This window comes from Schistocerca piceifrons, chromosome X (assembly GCF_021461385.2).
Source record: "Schistocerca piceifrons isolate TAMUIC-IGC-003096 chromosome X, iqSchPice1.1, whole genome shotgun sequence".
Taxonomy (NCBI): Eukaryota; Metazoa; Arthropoda; class Insecta; order Orthoptera; family Acrididae; genus Schistocerca; species Schistocerca piceifrons.
Window position 1 is genome coordinate 288,247,097 of NC_060149.1, and position 19,871 is coordinate 288,266,967.

At 42.7% G+C, this 19,871-nt stretch overlaps 1 protein-coding gene across 1 annotated transcript in view; it reads right to left on the reverse strand.

Annotated features, from left to right (window-relative positions):
• The window catches only part of LOC124722314 (rho GTPase-activating protein 7), a 558,315-nt gene that overhangs the window by 35,463 nt on the left and 502,981 nt on the right, over positions 1 to 19,871 (reverse strand). Inside the window, exon 15 of the mRNA XM_047247494.1 lies at positions 1,424 to 1,735. Coding sequence (XP_047103450.1) covers positions 1,424 to 1,735 — 312 coding nt within the window. The remainder of the gene's footprint in view (positions 1 to 1,423; positions 1,736 to 19,871) is intronic.

A 19,871-nucleotide genomic window follows, 5' to 3' on the forward strand; every position in this document is an offset into this window, starting at 1 on the left:
CATTCAATACCTCCTCCTTAGTTATGTGATCTACCAATCCAATCTTCAGCATTCTTCTGTAGCACCACATTTCGAAAGCTTCTATTCTCTTCTTGTCCAAACTATTTATCATCCATATTTCACTTTCATACATGGCTACACTCCATACAAATACTTTCACAAACGACTTCCTGACACTTAAATCTATACTCGATGTTAACAAATTTCTCTTCTTCAGAAACGCTTTCCTTGCCATTGCAAGTCTACATTTTATATCCTCTCTACTTTGACCATCATCAGTTATTATGCTCCCCAAATAGCAAAACTCCTTTACTACTTTAAGTGTCTCATTTCCTAATCTAATTCCCTCAGCATCCCCCGACTTAATTCGACTACATTCCATTATCCTCATTTTGTTTTTGTTGATGTTCATCTTATATCCTCCTTTCAACACACTGTCCATTCCGTTCAACTGCTCTTCCAAGTTCTTTGCTGTCTCTGACAGAATTACAGTGTCATTGGCGAACCTCAAAGTTTTTATTTCTTCTCCATGGATTTTAATACCTACTCCGAATATTTCTTTTGTTTACTTTACTGCTTGCTCTATATACAGATTGAATAACATCGGGGAGAGGCTACAAACCCTGTCTCACTCCCTTCCCAACCATTGCTTCCCTTTCATGTCCCTCGACTCTTATAACTGCCATCTGGTTTCAGTACAAATTTTAAATAGCGTTTCGCTCCCTGTATTTTACCCCTGCCACCTTCATAATTTGAAAGAGAGTATTCCAGTCAACATTGTCAAAAGCTTTCTCTAAGTCTACAAATGCTAGAAATGTAGGTTTGCCTTTCCTTAATCTATCTTCTAAGATAAGTCATAGGGTTAGTATTGCCTCACGTGTCCCAATATTTCTAAGGAATCCAAACCGATCTTCCCCGAGGTCGGCTTCTACCAGTTTTTCCATTCGTCTGTAAAGAATTTGCGTTAGTATTTTCCTTCCATGACTTATTAAACTGATAGTTCGGTAATTTTCACATCTGTCAACACCTGCTTTCTTTACTAATATGTCCAAAAGTGATATATTTCTCCACACCATCAAAATGTAGAAGATAGAAGAAATACAGATCAAGGCAGATACTTGTCACATATGTGTGAATGCTACAGATTGCTACATCTGACAGATACAGCAGATAAGCCACAGAAGTGTGCACAGGGAAGGTACTAGGAGACTCAGTGCAATGGGGCCATTGATACGTTACTGGGACTGAAGTAAGCTCATTGGAACAGAAAAAATATTAGAACAAATGGAGGAGTACAGAGTAAAGAAACAAAGCTAACATTTAGTATGCGAATTCTCAAAGCTGTCAAATTAGCTCTTCATAAGCAAACTATGTATGTCAGCTTCTTCTTTACTTTTATTTAAAGGAATGTTTGACTACTTACGCTGGAAGATTGATATGAATGTTTCTGAGAGCTTGTTTGTCATTAGTGGATCTGGAAGCTCCCTAAAATATTGCTTTACCATGTCAGCAACATCATAAGCTTGTTGGCCTTCATAGCTGACAAGGTCTCCATGAGTCTCTGTCATGATCTTCAGTTTATGTATACGAGAGCGCACTCCAGACTTGCGGAACAACCCAACTTGGTCAAGGGCATTATTTTCAAGCCAGCGCAAGGCAATCTGGATACAGCGAGGCAGGGCCTGGCCAGATCGCTGTACAGATACGACCAGTGGAACTCCAAACACACTCTTATCTGAAATGACAAACATATGTCATTAGCAAAATACCATAACATTCACTGCCATTTTCCAATCAGAACATATAAAACTTTTAAAAACAACTGATATTTCAATGATAACAACAACACGCACATGTTCACAGACAATGAGTTGCAACTACATGCCTCTTACATGACTCCACACCCAGGTATCAACTTAACCTGTTCCAGCAGACTTTATTGTTTTGCAAAATGCAAAATTATTCTTGGCAGAATGGCTCCTGATGGTTTGATGCAGATAGGACAACAGTGATTGTCTGTGGTATTTCATTTAAATTGATCACACTGTTTGAAAGGTCATGATTAGCACCACTGCTGAAGAATTGAGTGCCGGCCGAAGTGGCCGAGCGGTTCTAGGCGCTACAGTCTGGACCCGCACGACCGCTACGGTCGCAGGTTCGAATCCTGCCTTGGGCATGAATGTGTGTGATGTCCTTAGGTTAGTTAGGTTTGAGTAGTTCTAAGTTCTAGGGGACTGATGACCTTAGAAGTTAGTCCCATAGTGCTCAGAGCCATTTGAACCATTTTTTTTGAAGAATTGAGTAAGGAAATAACATTTTGAAACAGAACAAAATGATATCCATTTGACTACAGTAAATTGTGGCTACTCCTGCTGACATTTTTATTGTGTTAGATATGCTCAGTGCACAGCATCATTGATTTTACCATGGGGCAATGTAAGAGGAGGTATAAGAAAACCAACACTTTTTCAGTTTACTGATACCTCAGTATACCTAGCATCAAACATCATGAGATTTGAACATTCCACTAAGTCATGAATTAGTGAGTTAGTTTCATATTCCATGTATCATTTCATACTCACATTGCAAATTAATTTGTAAATATGGCTAAATGCTGAACATTTATAAGGTTATTATTTTTTAAATATACAGCCCACAACCTTTTACACATTAAAATAATAGACATCATTTTATGGAATAGAAGGAGTTGTCAAAAAGAAACTTTTGCAAGTTGTTTTCAAATTTTCCTTTGTTTTCATCTGTCAAACATTTTATATCACTGGGTAAGTGATCCAAGATTTTTTGCAGCATCTTGCACCCGTTTTTGTGCCAAAGACAATCTTAACATGGAGTAAAGAGTGACATTTTTCCTTCTGGTATTGTAATTATCTACATGACTGCACCTTTTGAACTGTAGTGGATTATTTACAATGAACTTCAAAAAAAAAAAAAAGGTTCAAATGGCTCTGAGCACTACGGGACTCAACTGCTGAGGTCATTAGTCCCCTAGAACTTAGAACTACTTAAACCTAACTAACCTAAGGACATCACACACACCCATGCCCGAGGCAGGATTCGAACCTGCGACCGTAGCAGTCGCACGGTTTCGGACTGCGCGCCTAGAACTGCGAGACCACCGTGGCCGGCAATGAACTTCATGAGGGGGTAAATATACTGTTAAGCAGTAGTCAGAATGCCCAGTTCCTTAAACAGATGTGTACAAGATGATAGTGGGTGAGCATCATATACACTCCTGGAAATGGAAAAAAGAACACATTGACACCGGTGTGTCAGACCCACCATACTTGCTCTGGACACTGCGAGAGGGCTGTACAAGCAATGATCACATGCACGGCACAGCGGACACACCAGGAACCGCGGTGTTGGCCGTCGAATGGCGCTACCTGCGCAGCATTTGTGCACCGCCGCCGTCAGTGTCAGCCAGTTTGCCGTGGCATACGGAGCTCCATCGCAGTCTTTAACACTGGTAGCATGCCGCGACAGCATGGACGTGAACCGTATGTGCAGTTGACGGACTTTGAGCGAGGGCGTATAGTGGGCATGCGGGAGGCCGGGTGGACGTACCGCCGAATTGCTCAACACGTGGGGCGTGAGGTCTCCACAGTACATCGATGTTGTCGCCAGTGCTCGGCGGAAGGTGCACGTGCCCGTCGACCTGGGACCGGACCGCAGCGACGCACGGATGCACGCCAAGACCGTAGGATCCTACGCAGTGCCGTAGGGGACCGCACCGCCACTTCCCAGCAAATTAGGGACACTGTTGCTCCTGGGGTATCGGCGAGGACCATTCGCAACCGTCTCCATGAAGCTGGGCTACGGTCCCGCACACCGTTAGGCCGTCTTCCGCTCACGCCCCAACATCGTGCAGCCCGCCTCCAGTGGTGTCGCGACAGGCGTGAATGGAGGGACGAATGGAGACGTGTCGTCTTCAGCGATGAGAGTCGCTTCTGCCTTGGTGCCAATGATGGTTGTATGCGTGTTTGGCGCCGTGCAGGTGAGCACCACAATCAGGACTGCATACGACCGAGGCACACAGGGCCAACACCCGGCATCATGGTGTGGGGAGCGATCTCCTACACTGGCCATACACCACTGGTGATCGTCGAGGGGACACTGAATAGTGCACGGTACATCCAAACCGTCATCGAACCCATCGTTCTACCATTCCTAGACCGGCAAGGGAACTTGCTGTTCCAACAGGACAATGCACGTCCGCATGTATCCCGTGCCACCCAACGTGCTCTAGAAGGTGTAAGTCAACTACCCTGGCCAGCAAGATCTCCGGATCTGTCCCCCATTGAGCATGTTTGGGACTGGATGAAGCGTCGTCTCACGCGGTCTGCACATCCAGCACGAACGCAGGTCCAACTGAGGCGTCAGGTGGAAATGGCATGGCAAGCCGTTCCACAGGACTACATCCAGCATCTCTACGATCGTCTCCATGGGAGAACAGCAGCCTGCATTGCTGCGAAAGGTGGATATACACTGTACTAGTGCCGACATTGTGCATGCTCTGTTGCCTGTGTCTATGTGCCTGTGGTTCTGTCAGTGTGATCATGTGATGTATCTGACCCCAGGAATGTGTCAATAAAGTTTCCCCTTCCTGGGACAATGAATTCACGGTGTTCTTATTTCAATTTCCAGGAGTGTATTATTCTTATGGCATGCTTTTGAACAACAAAAGACTTCCCCTCTTAAAGTTGAGTTACCCCAGAACATTTACCACATGGCATTATTCAATGATAGTATGCAAAATGTGTCAACCTACTGATTTCTCTCTCCCCAAGATTTGCATTGATTCTAAGCACAATTGTGGCTGAACTAAGTTGTTTTCAGAATTCCAAAATGTGCTCTTTCTAGTTTAAATTCTCATCAAAGTAGACATGCAAGAAGTTTGAAGTTTCCTCACCATGTGCTACACTTATCATTGGTGTACCCTAAATGTGCAGAACTATATATGTAATGTCTTTTTAAAATTAAGGATGAGACCATGCACAGAAAGCCAGTCAGTAATACATTTCTTGTTTTTCTTAAGACTTGCAGAATAATCTTATTCATTGCATTCAGTTCTAATCTGGAAATATCTATATTTGATGGTATTCTGGAGAAAAATTTCCTGAACTGAGAAAACTATGTTTCTTCTCAAAGGCTTTTGATTGTGTAAATCATGAAATTCTGCTAGACAAGCTCAAGTATTGTGGCATGAGTGGGACAGTGCACAAATGGTTTAATTCGTACCTAACTGGAAGAGTGCAGAAAGTTGAAATAAGTAGTTCTCGTAACATGCAAAGATCAGCACATTCCTCAAACTGGGGAACTATCAAGAATGGGGTTCCACAAGGGCCAGTCTTGGGTCCTTTGTTGTTCTTATTATATATTAATGATTTGCCATTCTATATTCATGAAGAGGCAAAGTTAGTTCTCTTTGCTGATGATACAAGTATAGTAATCACTCCTGAGAAACAAGAATTAACTAATGAAATTGTCAATACTGTCTTTCAGAAAATTACTAAGTGGTTCCTTGTAAATGGACTCTCATTGAATTTTGATAAGACACAGTACATACAGTTCCGTACAGTGAATGGTATGACGCCATTAATAAATATAGACCTTAATCAGAAGCATATAGCTAAGGTAGAATATTCCAAATTTTTAGGTATGTCCATTGATGAGAGATTAAATTGGAAGAAACACATTGATGATCTGCTGAAACGTTTGAGTTCAGCTACTTATGCAATAAGGGTCATTGCAAATTTTGGTGATAAACATCTTAGTAAATTAGCTTACTACGCCTATTTTCACTCATTGCTTTCATATGGGATCATATTTTGGGGTAATTCATCACTGAGGAATAAAGTATTTATTGCACAAAAGCGTGTAATCAGAATAATAGCTGGAGTCCACCCAAGATCATCCTGCAGACATTTATTTAAGGATCTAGGGATATTCACAGTAGCTTCTCTGTATATATACTCTCTTATGAAATTTGTTATTAACAATCAAACCCAATTCAAAAGTAATAGCAGTGTGCATAACTACAATACTAGGAGAAAGGACGATCTTCACTATTCAAGATTAAATCTAACTTTGGCACAGAAAGGGGTGAATTATACTGGCACTAAAGTCTTTGGTCACTTACCAAATAGTATCAAAAGTCTGACAGATAACCAACAAGTATTTAAGAAGAAATTAAAATAATTTCTGAATGACAACTCCTTCTACTCCATAGAGGAATTTTTAGATATAAATTAAGAAAAAAAAGAAAAAAAACAAAACAAAAACATTAAAAAAATAAAAATAAAAAATAAAGAAAAACAAAAAACACAAAAAATAAAGTTGTTATATTAACTTAAGTATGTTGTTAAATTAACCTAATTATGTCATGTATTGAAAAATTCGACTCGTTCCACATCATTACGAAATATCGTATTCATGATCCATGGAACTAGTATTAATCTAATCTTAATGTTGTCTTTGGTGGGGTCTGTGTTAATAATTTCCATACAGTTTACAGATAATTAATTAAGACTATAAGTAGACAGAATATAGTTTATAATCTCACAATTTTCATTGTCTGAGAGGTTAACTTGCAAACCAGTCACCTTTCATGTCTTCTTATTGTTCCAGTAGACACATTGCAGATCACTGTCAAACACAACATAGCAAGTGGTCTATAAAATATCAAATAGTTTACAACACATAAAAGTGACTGGTACACAGTATAGCGGAGCATGCCGTAAATATTGTTTGTTGGCATTTAATAGACAGACTTCCACAAGATCAAATACACCATCCAGGCTGTAGTTATAAATTTTAGCTTCCAGTCTAGTGACATATGTTTTCTACTGTTGTAAAGCAACAATATACATACAATTAAGACATAGAAATAACATTGTGACACATAATTTGGTGGCCTGAAGCCATGTTTTAGACATCAAGTGTATCTTAACTTGTAAGTTACACTCAGCCACATATGTTTTATACTGTCACAGAAAATGTGGACAATTTAGACATGTGAATAACACTGTGACACTATTTGAGCATCTATCGTGCCTTGCACAAACATGGAGTGCAAAGATTGAACAACAGCCACTGTCAAGTGCACATTAACCTCTAAGTAGTTTGCAGTAGCCTGATTTTGAAAATATGGCTAACTTATAACTGGTTTTTGATAATACACCTGATTATTTTGATTTCACTTACTTATTATTGGTATATAGTAGAGTAGTAATGTGACAGACAGATAACTGAATACAGTGTTGAGATGATTTTCTCGATTGCAATACTTTTAAATTTCAGTAGAATATTTGTTTCTAGGTCATGGCCATGTTGTACACTGGAACAAGTTTTCACATTTGGAAAAACCTTAATTTTCGAGCGCACTTCTTGTAATTTCAGAAGAAGACTGCAGCACATAAAAAGTGAATGCCACCATAAAAAGTGGAATAGGTATATATATATTAAACTTCTATTGCAGGCAAAACATGAAAGTTTGAAAAGCTCTTCCCTACTACTAGCTCATATACATATTCTTATGATCCATTTTATTCCTTTTAACAAAAACTAGTCTGAGAATGCTTGTGTAAGAAAGTGGTTTTTGCAGTGGTCTTCAGTTTGAAGTCTGGTTTGATGCAACCTGTGCAAGCCTCTTCATTTCTTGATGACTGCTGTAACTTACAATCATTTGAACCTGCAAACTGGAGGCAATTTTTTTCCACTTTGCCCCCACCCCTCACCCGCTCCACAAACTTCCCTCCAGTAGCTAACAGACTAAACAGATTATTTCTTCCTACCTCAGGATTGATCTCTTCATTATTTATATGATCAACTGACTAAATATTGAGTATTATTCTGCAGGACCACATTTCAAAAGCTTCTATTCTCTTTTTGCCTGAATTGTTTCACATAAACATTTCACCTACATATAAAGGTGCCCTCCATACAAATATTTTCGAAAAAGACTTATTGATACAAAAATTTATAAGCATATTCAGTGTTAACGCATTTTCCTTCTTCATCAAAGTATTGCTTGATACTGCCAGTCTGCATTTTATATCATCTTTACTTTGTCCATCATCAGTTATTCTGATGCCCAAACGACACAACTCAGCAACTACTTTTAGTGTCTCATTTTGTAATCTAATTCCCTCAGCATTGCCTGATTTAATTTGACTACATTCCGTTACCCCTGTTTAACTTTTGTTGATATTTATCTCCTCACATCTTTTCAAGATACTATCCATTCAGTCTCAACATTCAAGTTCTTTGCTATCCCTGATAGAATTACGATTTCATTATCAAACTTCAAAGTTTTTATTACTTCTCCCTGAATCTCACCTTTCCAAATTTCTCTTGTTTTTCTGAAACTGTTAAATAATCACAATAAATGACGATCTGAGGTGTTTTAGAATAAGTTTTAATGCCAAATCGCTTTGTGCCTTATACATTACGTTAAAAATGATCATGTATTCTCTTTTAAGGTAGCCTCGCCGATATCTTTGCTGCAGGCTGTCGTTTGTTACGATACGTTTAGAAGTACTACACACGCATAGCTCATCAGAGACCTCGTAACGTCCGAAATATTCGTTTCCTATGAGCTGCTACCTTTGGTTTCCATTCGGGGGACGGATGTCTATCTTACACCAGCGTGATCAAATTCAGAAGTACAGGGGTCCTACCGATATACACTCCTGGAAATAGAAAAAAGAACACATTGACACCGGTGTGTCAGACCCACCATACTTGCTCCGGACACTGCGAGAGGGCTGTACAGGCAATGATCACACGCACGGCACAGCGGACACACCAGGAACCGCGGTGTTGGCCGTCGAATGGCGCTAGCTGCGCAGCATTTGTGCACCGCCGCCGTCAGTGTCAGCCAGTTTGCCGTGGCATACGGAGCTCCATCGCAGTCTTTAACACTGGTAGCATGCCGCGACAGCGTGGACGTGAACCGTATGTGCAGTTGACGGACTTTGAGCGAGGGCGTATAGTGGGCATGCGGGAGGCCGGGTGGACGTACCGCCGAATTGCTCAACACGTGGGGCGTGAGGTCTCCACAGTACATCGACGTTGTCGCCAGTGGTCGGCGGAAGGTGCACGTGCCCGTCGACCTGGGACCGGACCGCAGCGACGCACGGATGCACGCCAAGACCGTAGGATCCTACACAGTGCCGTAGGGGACCGCACCGCCAATTCCCAGCAAATTAGGGACACTGTTGCTCCTGGAGTATCGGCGAGGACCGTTCGCAACCGTCTCCATGAAGCTGGGCTATGGTCCCGCACACCGTTAGGCCGTCTTCCGCTCACGCCCCAACATCGTGCAGCCCGCCTCCAGTGGTGTCGCGACAGGCGTGAATGGAGGGACGAATGGAGACGTGTCGTCTTCAGCGATGAGAGTCGCTTCTGCCTTGGTGTCAATGATGGTCGTATGCGTGTTGGGCGCCGTGCAGGTGAGCGCCACAATCAGGACTGCACACGACCGAGGCACACAGGGCCAACACCCGGTATCATGGTGTGGGGAGCGATCTCCTACACTGGCCGTACACCACTGGTGATCGTCGAGGGGACACTGAATAGTGCACGGTACATCCAAACCGTCATCGAACCCATCGTTCTACCATTCCTAGACCGGCAAGGGAACTTGCTGTTCCAACAGGACAATGCACGTCCGCATGTATCCCGTGCCACCCAACGTGCTCTAGAAGGTGTAAGTCAACTACCCTGGCCAGCAAGATCTCCGGATCTGTCCCCCATTGAGCATGTTTGGGACTGGATGAAGCGTCGTCTCACGCGGTCTGCACGTCCAGCACGAACGCTGGTCCAACTGAGGCGCCAGGTGGAAATGGCATGGCAAGCCGTTCCACAGGACTACATCCAGCATCTCTACGATCGTCTCCATGGGAGAATAGCAGCCTGTATTGCTGCGAAAGGTGGATATACACTGTACTAGTGCCGACATTGTGCATGCTCTGTTGCCTGTGTCTATGTGCCTGTGGTTCTGTCAGTGTGATCATGTGATGTGTCTGACCCCAGGAATGTGTCAATAAAGTTTCCCCTTCCTGGGACAATGAATTCACGGTGTTCTTATTTCAATTTCCAGGAGTGTGCATTGACGAAAAAAATCGCATCACCAAACAATAATTAATATGGAGTAATGAAATTTCGAGAATATATTTGTCTAGGTAACATATTTAAATAATTAATATTGCAAGATCTCAGGTTAATGTAAGCACGAGGTAAGCCATTGCAAATGTGAAATGCTGGTATATTAATAACCGGTGTAACTGTCAGAATGTCGAAGGCAAGCACGCATTGTGCTCTATAGGGGTCTGATGATTAATGCTGTTTGTGGATGACGCTGGAATTGTCCGATGATGTCCCATATGTGCTCGATTGGAAACAGATCTGGAAATCGACCAGGCCAAGGCAACATGTCGACACTCCGTAGAGCATGTTGGGTAGCGACAGAGTTATGTAGGCTAGCGAAAACACGCCTAGAATGTTGCACATGAATGTCAGCACAACAGGTCGAATCACCAGACTGGCGTGTAATTTTGCTTTCTAGGTGTGTAGGAAAATCATGAGAGTGCTTCTGCTGTCATACGGAATCGCATCCCAGAGCATAACTTCAGGTGTAGGTCTAGTGCAGGGCTTAACAACTGGCCGGTTTTGAGCGCGAGTACTCGCGCCTGCTCAGGCACGTGCTCGCGAGCAGGTTCATGGTCGCGGAGTGGGGAGGGAGGGGAAATGCGCGCGCACGTTTGGATAGGGCCGCAGCGTGCCTATTGAATTCGCGCTGACTGTGTAACGTTTAAAGTACTATGATCAGCTCTAACAGTCACTTCGCTGGTTAAGAATCATGTCAAGTCGCCGTTGTGTAGCCCCAACCATGCTTTCGCAGTTCAACCCCCATTGGGAGGAATCGTATCTGTTTACAGAAAAAGATGGTGGTGCAAAATGTTTAGTATGTCACAAAAAGCAGAATTCTTTTAGGAAATTTAATTTGCAGCGACATTATATGTCGTACCACGCGAAAGACTACGGAAGTGGAAAATGTGATGGACCAGATCGTGCACAGGAAGTTATTAAACTTAAAAGGAAGCTATCCGAAGAAGATCTGCACGTCGAAGAAAAATCAACTGAGGCAGCTCTCAGAGTGAGTTACAAAATTGCTTTGCTTTTAGCAAAATCCCTGCTGCCCATCACTGATGGCGATTTAATAAAAGAATGTTTGGTAGTTGCCGCGGAACATTTGTGTCCATCTCAAGTTGAACAGTTTCGGATTGTGCCATTATCTAACATGACCATTATGCGTCGCATACAGGACATGGCAGACGACGTCCAGAGTCAGCTTGCAAATATCCTTAAAGATTTTATGTCGTATTCTCTATCTCTGGACGAAAATGTTGATATCACAGGAATAGCGCAGCTTACCATATTTATTAGAGGTGTTAATAGAGATCTTCATGTGAGGGAGCCATGAAGAACACTACAACCGGAGGTGATATTTTAAGTAGTGTTGAAGAAAGTGTTGAAAATATAGGATTGTCGTGGAATTCTTTAGTTTCAGTGTCTACAGACGGTGCACCAGCGATGACAGGGAAAAATCAGGTTTCGTCGCGCTGTTGAAGGAGAAAATGCAAAAACTGACCGTGCCGAATGAAACAAGGGGCGTTCACTGGCTGATCCACCAGGAAAACTTATGTACAAAGAGTATCACTCTAAAAATGTGATGAGTGTTGTTTTTCGTACAACCAATTATATGAGGAAGCATGGGTTACAACACAGGCAATTTAAAAGCTTTCTTGAGTATGTAGAAAGCCAGTATGGTAGCCTGCCTTAGTACAGCGAGGTCGGCTGGCTTAATCGTGGCGAATTATTAAATCGATTTTTTTGCCTATTAGATGAGATAAATATGTTCATGGAAATAAATAATATGCGTGTTCCTGAATTGAAAGAGCCTTCATGGAAATGTGATCTTGCGTTCTTAGCAGATTTAATTAGCCATCTGAATACTTTGAACATTTCACTACAAGGTAAAGATCTGCTAATTACTCATTTCATAGATCGAATACGAGCTTTTAAAATGAAATTGACGCTTTGGGTGAGTCAGCTGGAAACAGGAAATCTAGCTCATTTTCCTAAATTATCATCCATGCAAGATGTTCACAAAGACTGTGAACGTTATTCACATGCCCTTAAGGAAGAATTTGATCAACACTTTCAAGATCTGACAGCAATAGACAGTGATTTTGATCTGTTCTGCTCTCCATATTCAGCGAATGGCTCTGAGCACTATGGGACTTAACATCTATGGGCATCAGTCCCCTAGAACTTAGAACTACTTAAACCTAACTAACCTAAGGACAGCACACAACACCCAGTCATCACGAGGCAGAGAAAATCCTCCACCCCGCCGGGAATCGAACCCGGGAACCCGGGCGTGGGAAGCGAGAACGCTACCGCACGACCACGATCTGCGGACTATTCAGCGAATGTTGAAGAGATTCGTCCTGAGCTGCAACTAGAAATTATTGACCTGCAGTGTGACAGAGAATACAGAGACAAATTTCAGAACAAGAAAAACATTTTGGAATTCTACAGAGGCTTCCCTCAGGATAGATTTCCTCGTTTGCACAAACTGGTGGCTACAATAATATCAATGATCGGTTCCACGTATGTTTGTGAACAACTGTTCTCTGCAATGAAATGTAACAAGATGCGCCTAAGAAACGCATTGTCTGATCGAAATTTAAACTGCACGCTGCGCCTAGAATGCACAAGAACAATTACTCCGAACATAGAAGCAATTGTAAAGGGCAAAAAGTACAAGATAACCGAGAACCCCATACTTCAGTGACACCTTTTATTGTGTAACAGTTCTCAAATTAATACGAATGTAGAGGCATACACTAAGCTAATAAAATTATGTGGCACGTGTACGTTCTCCTTTATTTGTTTCATTTGTCGCAGTAATAATTCGTGAGTGATATCCCTGCAGGTGGCCGCGGATTTACATTGACTGGCGGCAGCTGTTGTGTGCCCCACGTGACTCTCCCCACTCTCCGCTCTGGTCCGGTAGTGGGGGTAGCGTGCTCGCGCTGCTCTGTGCTCGCGCCTTGCTGCTCACAGCTTGCTCCGCGAGCACGTATGTTGTGAAGCTCTGGTCTAGTGTGTCTAGCACACAAACAGGTTGGGTGCACGTCTTCAACTGGCCTCTTCCTAAGTGTTTTTGACAGTTCTATAACACACAAGTAACGGAAAATGTCAAAATGCACTCAAAGAAATAAAAAGAAACGTTCAAGTAAGGTATTTTATCCTTCAAACGCAGTTGGTGGTGAAGTGGCCTTTCCCGAAAGAACCCTGCAACTGTCCTACGGACACATCAGAAATCAGCTGCTCTTTTCTTGAGTAACAGTATAAGCAGTTTGCAAGGATTTACTTCTATTCTGTTTGTGTAATTTTAGTTACTAGCGTCAATTAGTTCAGTTTGTATATGTAATGATATACTTAGTTATTCAGAAACTTTGAGTGGCTGTGCGGTTCTAGGCGCTACAGTCTGGAACCGAGCGACCGCTACGGTCGCAGGTTCGAATCCTGCCTCGGGCATGGATGTGTGTGATGTCCTTAGGTTAGTTAGGTTTAATTAGTTCTAAGTTCTAGGCGACTGATGACCTCATAAGTTAAATCGCATAGTGCTCAGAGCCATTTGAACCATTTGAGCCAAAAACTTTGGATAAGTGTACTACATCGCAAGAAAATGCTCATAGTACGAAGAAGTATTTGCAAAGTAAAGAGCATTTGGTAGACAGCTTGTTTTAAGAAATCAACCAAAAAAAACTGTTGGCTAATAATATCAGTCCCAATTAAATGGCTGCAATTTATACAAAATTCAGCATTGCCACAATAGGACGCATCAGAAAGGAATGCGAAAATAAACTACATGGTTTACCGGAACGCCGCGCGAGATTAGCCGAGGGGTCTCAGGCGCTGCAGTCTTGGACTGTGCGGCTGGTCCCGGCGGAGGATCGAGTCCTCCCTCGGGCATGGGTGTGTGTGTTCGTCCTTAGGATAATTTAGGTTAAGTAGTGTGTAAGCTTAGGGACTGATGACCTTAGCAGTTAAGTCCCATAAGATTTCACACACATTTGAACATTTTTTGTTTACCGGAACAGCCAAGAAAGAGAGCAAAGTACTTTGAGAGGTAACCCAAGTTTATCGACAGCATTATAAAATCTATAATTCGACAAACGATGGAGAACTTTTACAAAGATTGAAGAATAGTGCCGATATTATGCAAACTATTCACTCCTGTAAAAAAAATCTATTTTCCTCAGCGGAAAGATATTTTGTGTAAGAATTGTGTGAAAGGTAAGTAAAAGAAAGATTCTGACAGAGAGAACCGATGCAAAATGGTTCAAATGGCTCTGAGCACTATGCATCTTAACTTCTGAGGTCATCAGTCGCCTAGAACTTAGAACTAATTAAACCTAACTAACCTAAGGACATCATACACATCCATGCCCGAGGCAGGATTCGAACCTGCTACCGTAGCGGTCGCTCGGTTCCAGACTGCAGCGCCTAGAACCGCACGGCCACTCCGGCCGGCAGAACCGATGCAATTGACTGGCGATGCAAACTCTTGATACAAACATAGAAATTAAGAGAGCAAGACAGGAAGTTTTTTACGTTGACGAAACTTGGAGAACAACATTACTTATAGAAAATGTGGGCAGGGTGCTGGCGTTGACGACATCATGGACAATGTTCGTTGAAACAATAGAATTATTGTGGTGAATGTTGGATCTACTGTTGAGTTTTTCCCAACACATAGTTAACGCGTAAGGCGGGTCCTGAAACAGGGCCAAATAAATAATGGAAACTTTTCAAACTGGATTTCGATGGAAGTGTTACAGCCTATCAAAAAGTTTTCGTTTGACGCAGGTGCTGCAACGTACATGCGACCAAGTACTTCTCCGATGCGGTATACGAGGGTTGTCCAGAAAGTAAGTTCCGATCGGTCCCGAAATGGAAACCACAGTGAAAACAAGGAAACTTTTTATTCGCAACAGTTAGGTACACCTTCTACCTACTTCTCTACATAGTCGCCGCTCCAACTTGGAGTTTTGTCATAGTATTGTATCAACTTTCCAATATCCTCGTGATAGACAGCAGCCGTCTGTGCTTTCGGCCAGTTATCTGCACTGGTCTGCAACTCTTTGTCTGTGGAAAAATTTTGTCTTCATAGCCAGCGGTTCTTGTGAGCAGAGATGAGACTCAGGGGGAGCCAATTACGGACTGTATTGTGGGTGATCAAACACGTATAATCGGAAACGCTGCAGGAGCGTCTTCATTCCCCCTGCAGTGTGTGGGCAAGAATTGGCACGAAGAAGGAACTGCTCGACGGTTGTGTTATGTGGGCTGCATGACACAGGCGAAGTCTCTAACCAGGCTCTCATACTTGGCGGGAGACGCCATTCCCTACGCATCTTTATGTGCTCACTGTTCACTCAGAACTGAAAAGAGCGATGCGAAACGGTCGACGGGCATACTAGAGACACTGCCCAACACATCTGTGCAAAGCTTTATCAGATTTTTCCAGTGGTTTCCATTTCGCGACCGATCGGAACTTACTTTCTGGGCAACCCTCGTATAAGCGCCGACATGTAGGCAAAAGGTTATCGTGGCCTTCGAACGGAACCTTTCTGATCGTCGCTTATACACCTGAAGCTGCCACCCAACAGTGTTATTGTTATGGACAATGCTTCATACAACAACAAGGAGCGCGACAAAGCTCTAACTAGATGCTCGAATAACATGGAAATGACTGAGTGGTGGTTGTAAAAAAACATGTATTTTGACTTGTAAATGAGAAAAACATCAACATCTGAGTTAATTGTACAAATAAGCTGAAAGACGCAGTATTTAAAATTAATAAAATATTTGAAGCCCATGGACGAACTGTGCTGCGACTTTTGCCATACAACTGCAACATAAATCTAATTGAACTGGCGTGGGCAGAGCTCAAAAATTTCGTCATAGGAAGAAATATTATTGAAGATGTTTGAATGAAGAAGTTACTGCGGTTGATAAAAGAAGGTACGTGTATTTTGGCATTAATTTAGGAGCACCAGCCTTCTGCTCTTTATTCCACTTATAAAAAAAATGGTTCCCTACATACTGCTGCTACACACTCTGGACCTTTATCCTTTAGAACTGACAAGGATTCAAATTGCTCTAAGCACTATGGGACTTAACATCTGAGGTCATCAGTCCCCTAGACTTAGAACTACTTAAACCTAACTCAGCTAAGGACATCACACACATCCATGCCCGAGGCAGGATTCGAACCTGCGACCGTAGCAGCCGCGTGGTTCCGAACTGAAGCGCCTAGAACAGATCGACAAGAGCGGCCGGCAAACTGACACGGAATCTCGCAAAAAATATGCTCTGTAGTCGTAATACGTTCAGCATCTCACTCTCTAGATCGAAAAAATAACGGTTGATGCTTTTGCTGCTGATAAGTGAACGTCGCGTGTCACCTTGCCTGGTACAAGCTGTTCGATGTGACGCTATTTCGGTGACTTGCTCGTCGCTTTCACTGGTGTTATATTCAATTCGCTTTTCAGTTGGCCTCACAAGGTAGAGTGGACTTCCTCCTAGACCTTATCATCAGAAAAAAACTTGAAAGTGGTCGCTTGAAATCGAACCTGGGACTTCAGTATCACTAACCATAAACGCAAATCATTACACCGTATGATGAACTACCTTGTATAGTTGCAATAGTAGCCTTCACTGTTGTGACATTAGGAAACTTAAAAAGCAGTGCATCACGCCAAAAACAGTACGTGATGAGTACTGGAGGAGAGATGCTATGGCGGACGAGAAAACTGAAAATATAATAAAATCAGTCAACATAGATTAGAAACAAGATTCGGCATTGTCATGAACGAGTGAAACAGCTGACCACGAATTAATAGTCACACTTGTGGCAAGTAGTGACATCACTGGGATGGGAATTTAGATGAATACTGCTAGTGAAGCCTGGTGAGCCGCTAATGTGAGAAATATTGTACGATCTATTTCTGTTATTGTTTTAAATGGGCACTTCATACAGTTAAGTGTCATATCGGTTCAGTTGTCAGAGTAATGGCGGGTCCGCTCTAGCTACTTCCCTGCTCCTCGGTCATTAACACGACTATGCCGCCACCGTGTCCAAGTTACCAGTTTGGTTTGCCGAGTAATAATGTAGTGGATACAACTCTCAACGACAGAAACTAAAAAAGTATCGTTGACACAATGCCCTTGGTTGTAAGTAGTGGAACGTGAAAATCATTTGGAGATTCGTAAGACCGCGATAGACTCAGATTGATGGGCCTTTCAGAAGCCTATAAGAGCTATAATCGTGGGAAGCAACGCCCCTGAACCTCTGCAACTCGGATCTGACCGTCATTTCAACGCACAGCTACATTCTACAAGTCGGTTATACTAGCGCAACTTTCCGTGCGCACTAGGTGCGTGAGGCCTTTGCACGAAGAGGAAGAGGGCACATACACCGGTGCAGTGACACATGCCTCCCGCAGGAGCAGTAGTCTCCCCATCCCAGACTGCAACAGTCGCGCACACACGTGTCCGCGGTTCTCTCCGTTTGGTGCTTTTGTTTTACAACACCCCACTGTTAAAACTTCCAATTTTTCGCACGCATTCTAATTTGCCTTTGCATTAGCACCTTGATAGAATGGTCTGACAAAAAACGGAATCTGAACAGTATTGTTGTTAGCAATATTAGCCTATTCCCAAGAGTTAGCAACTTTCACTCAGTTAATACTAGACAGAAATCCAATCTGCATGTGGAATGCACTTCCTTGACTCTTGTGCAGAAAGGAGTGCAGTATTCTGCTGCATCCATTTTCAATAAGCTACCACAAGAACTCAAAAATCTTAGCAGTAGCCCAAACTCTTTTAAGTCTAAACTGAAGAGTTTCCTCATGGCTCACTCCTTCTGTTCTGTCGAGGAGCTCCTGGAAGAGCTAAAAAATTAAGCAAATTCCAGTGTTTCATTGTTGATTTTCTTTATTTAAACTTACGACTTGTCACCTGAATACGTTTTTTTTATATTACATTTTATCTGTTTCTAATATCGTGTTATAATTACATGTATTGACTCGTTCCATGACCATGGAGACTTCTCCTTAATTTGGTCCCACGGAACAATAAATAAATAAAAATAAATTATCGTGAATTTATTTTTTTCTGGCTGGTTAATTTCGTGGATTATACAAAGATGAAACAAATAACTGTCTGCAGTTCCTCACAAATAAGAACAAGCTGGAAACAACAAAAGTAAACTTGAAGAAAATAAAAACCCTTAGTTTTGACCTAAGATGAATACACGTTGAGTAACAGGAATGATTCTGGGGCTCTCGATGTGGCGAAGCAGTACTGGTTCCTTCACGAGCCTCATTGATTCATAAATACATTGCGCGAAAAAAGTATCACTTCCATTGCAACGCGTTAAGTTTGAAATTTGGCTCAAAGGTGCCTACAAACTTCCTCTGTAATGGTGCAAATGATTGGCGCCCTGTGAAGTCAACCATCGGGCACGGCGATGCTTCAAACAGTGAGGAGTCGACACATGCGAAAAAAAGGCCACTGTTCAGAAGTTCACGTGACGTATAAAGTGGGAGAATGAAGTCACATTCGCGACCGGGTTCCCGGGTTCGATTCCCGGCGGGGTCAGGGATTTTCTCTGCCTCGTGACGACTGGGTGTTGTGTGCTGTCCTTAGGTTAGTTAGGTTTAAGTAGTTCTAAGTTCTAGGGGACTGATGACCATAGATGTTAAGTCCCATAGTACTCAGAGCCATTTGAACCATTTGAAGTCACACTGACAGCAAATTTCTCTACAATTCTACATGCGTGGCGTTCTACCCAATGCCATGATTCGGCATCTTCGGTGCCACCCATGCACCTTTGTTGAGCACGTTAAAAATGTATCTGTTATAGACTTCAGCAACCATTCATCTGCGTGGAGCCTCACGGCTGCTCAAGCAGGGCAGGCAACCCTCCCTAAGGGTTGACGAAGGACTGAGAAAGCATAAACATCCTTTGCTGCTTCGGATCACGATCAAATTTCGTTCGGTGGTTCAAAATAGTTCAAATGGCTGTGAGCACTATACATCTGAGGTCATCAATCCCCTAGAACTCAGAACTACTTAAACCTAACTAACCTAAGGACATCACACACATCCATGCCCGAGGCAGGATTCGAGCCTGCTACCGTAGCAGTCGCGCGGCTCCGGACTGAAGCGCCTAGAACCGCTCGGCCACAACGGCCGGCTCGTTCAGTTGTTTTGAACGGTTGTTAGTGGTTCTACCGTCTATACCTGAGCACAAATGTATGATTATATGATATCGGAACAAACACTGGTAGCAGTTACTTCTGTAAAATATCTGAGAGAATGCGTACGGAACGATTTGAAGTGGAATGGTCATATAAAATTAATTGTTGGTAAGGCGGGTGCAAGGTTGAGATTCATTGGGAGAGTCCTTAGAAAATGTAGTCCATTAACTAAGGAGGTGGCTTACAAAACACTCCTTCGATCTATTCTTGAGTATTGCTCATCAGTGTGGGATCTGTAAAAGGTGGGGTTGACAGAGGAGATAAAGAAGATCCAAAGAAGAGTGGCGCGTTTCGTCACAGGGTTATTTGGTAAGCGTGACAGCGTTACGGAGATGTTTAGCAAACTCAAGTGGCAAACTCTGCAAGGGAGGCACTCTGCATCGCGGTGTAGTTTGCTGTCCAGGTTTCGAGAGGGTGCATTTCTGGATGTATCGAATATATTGCTTC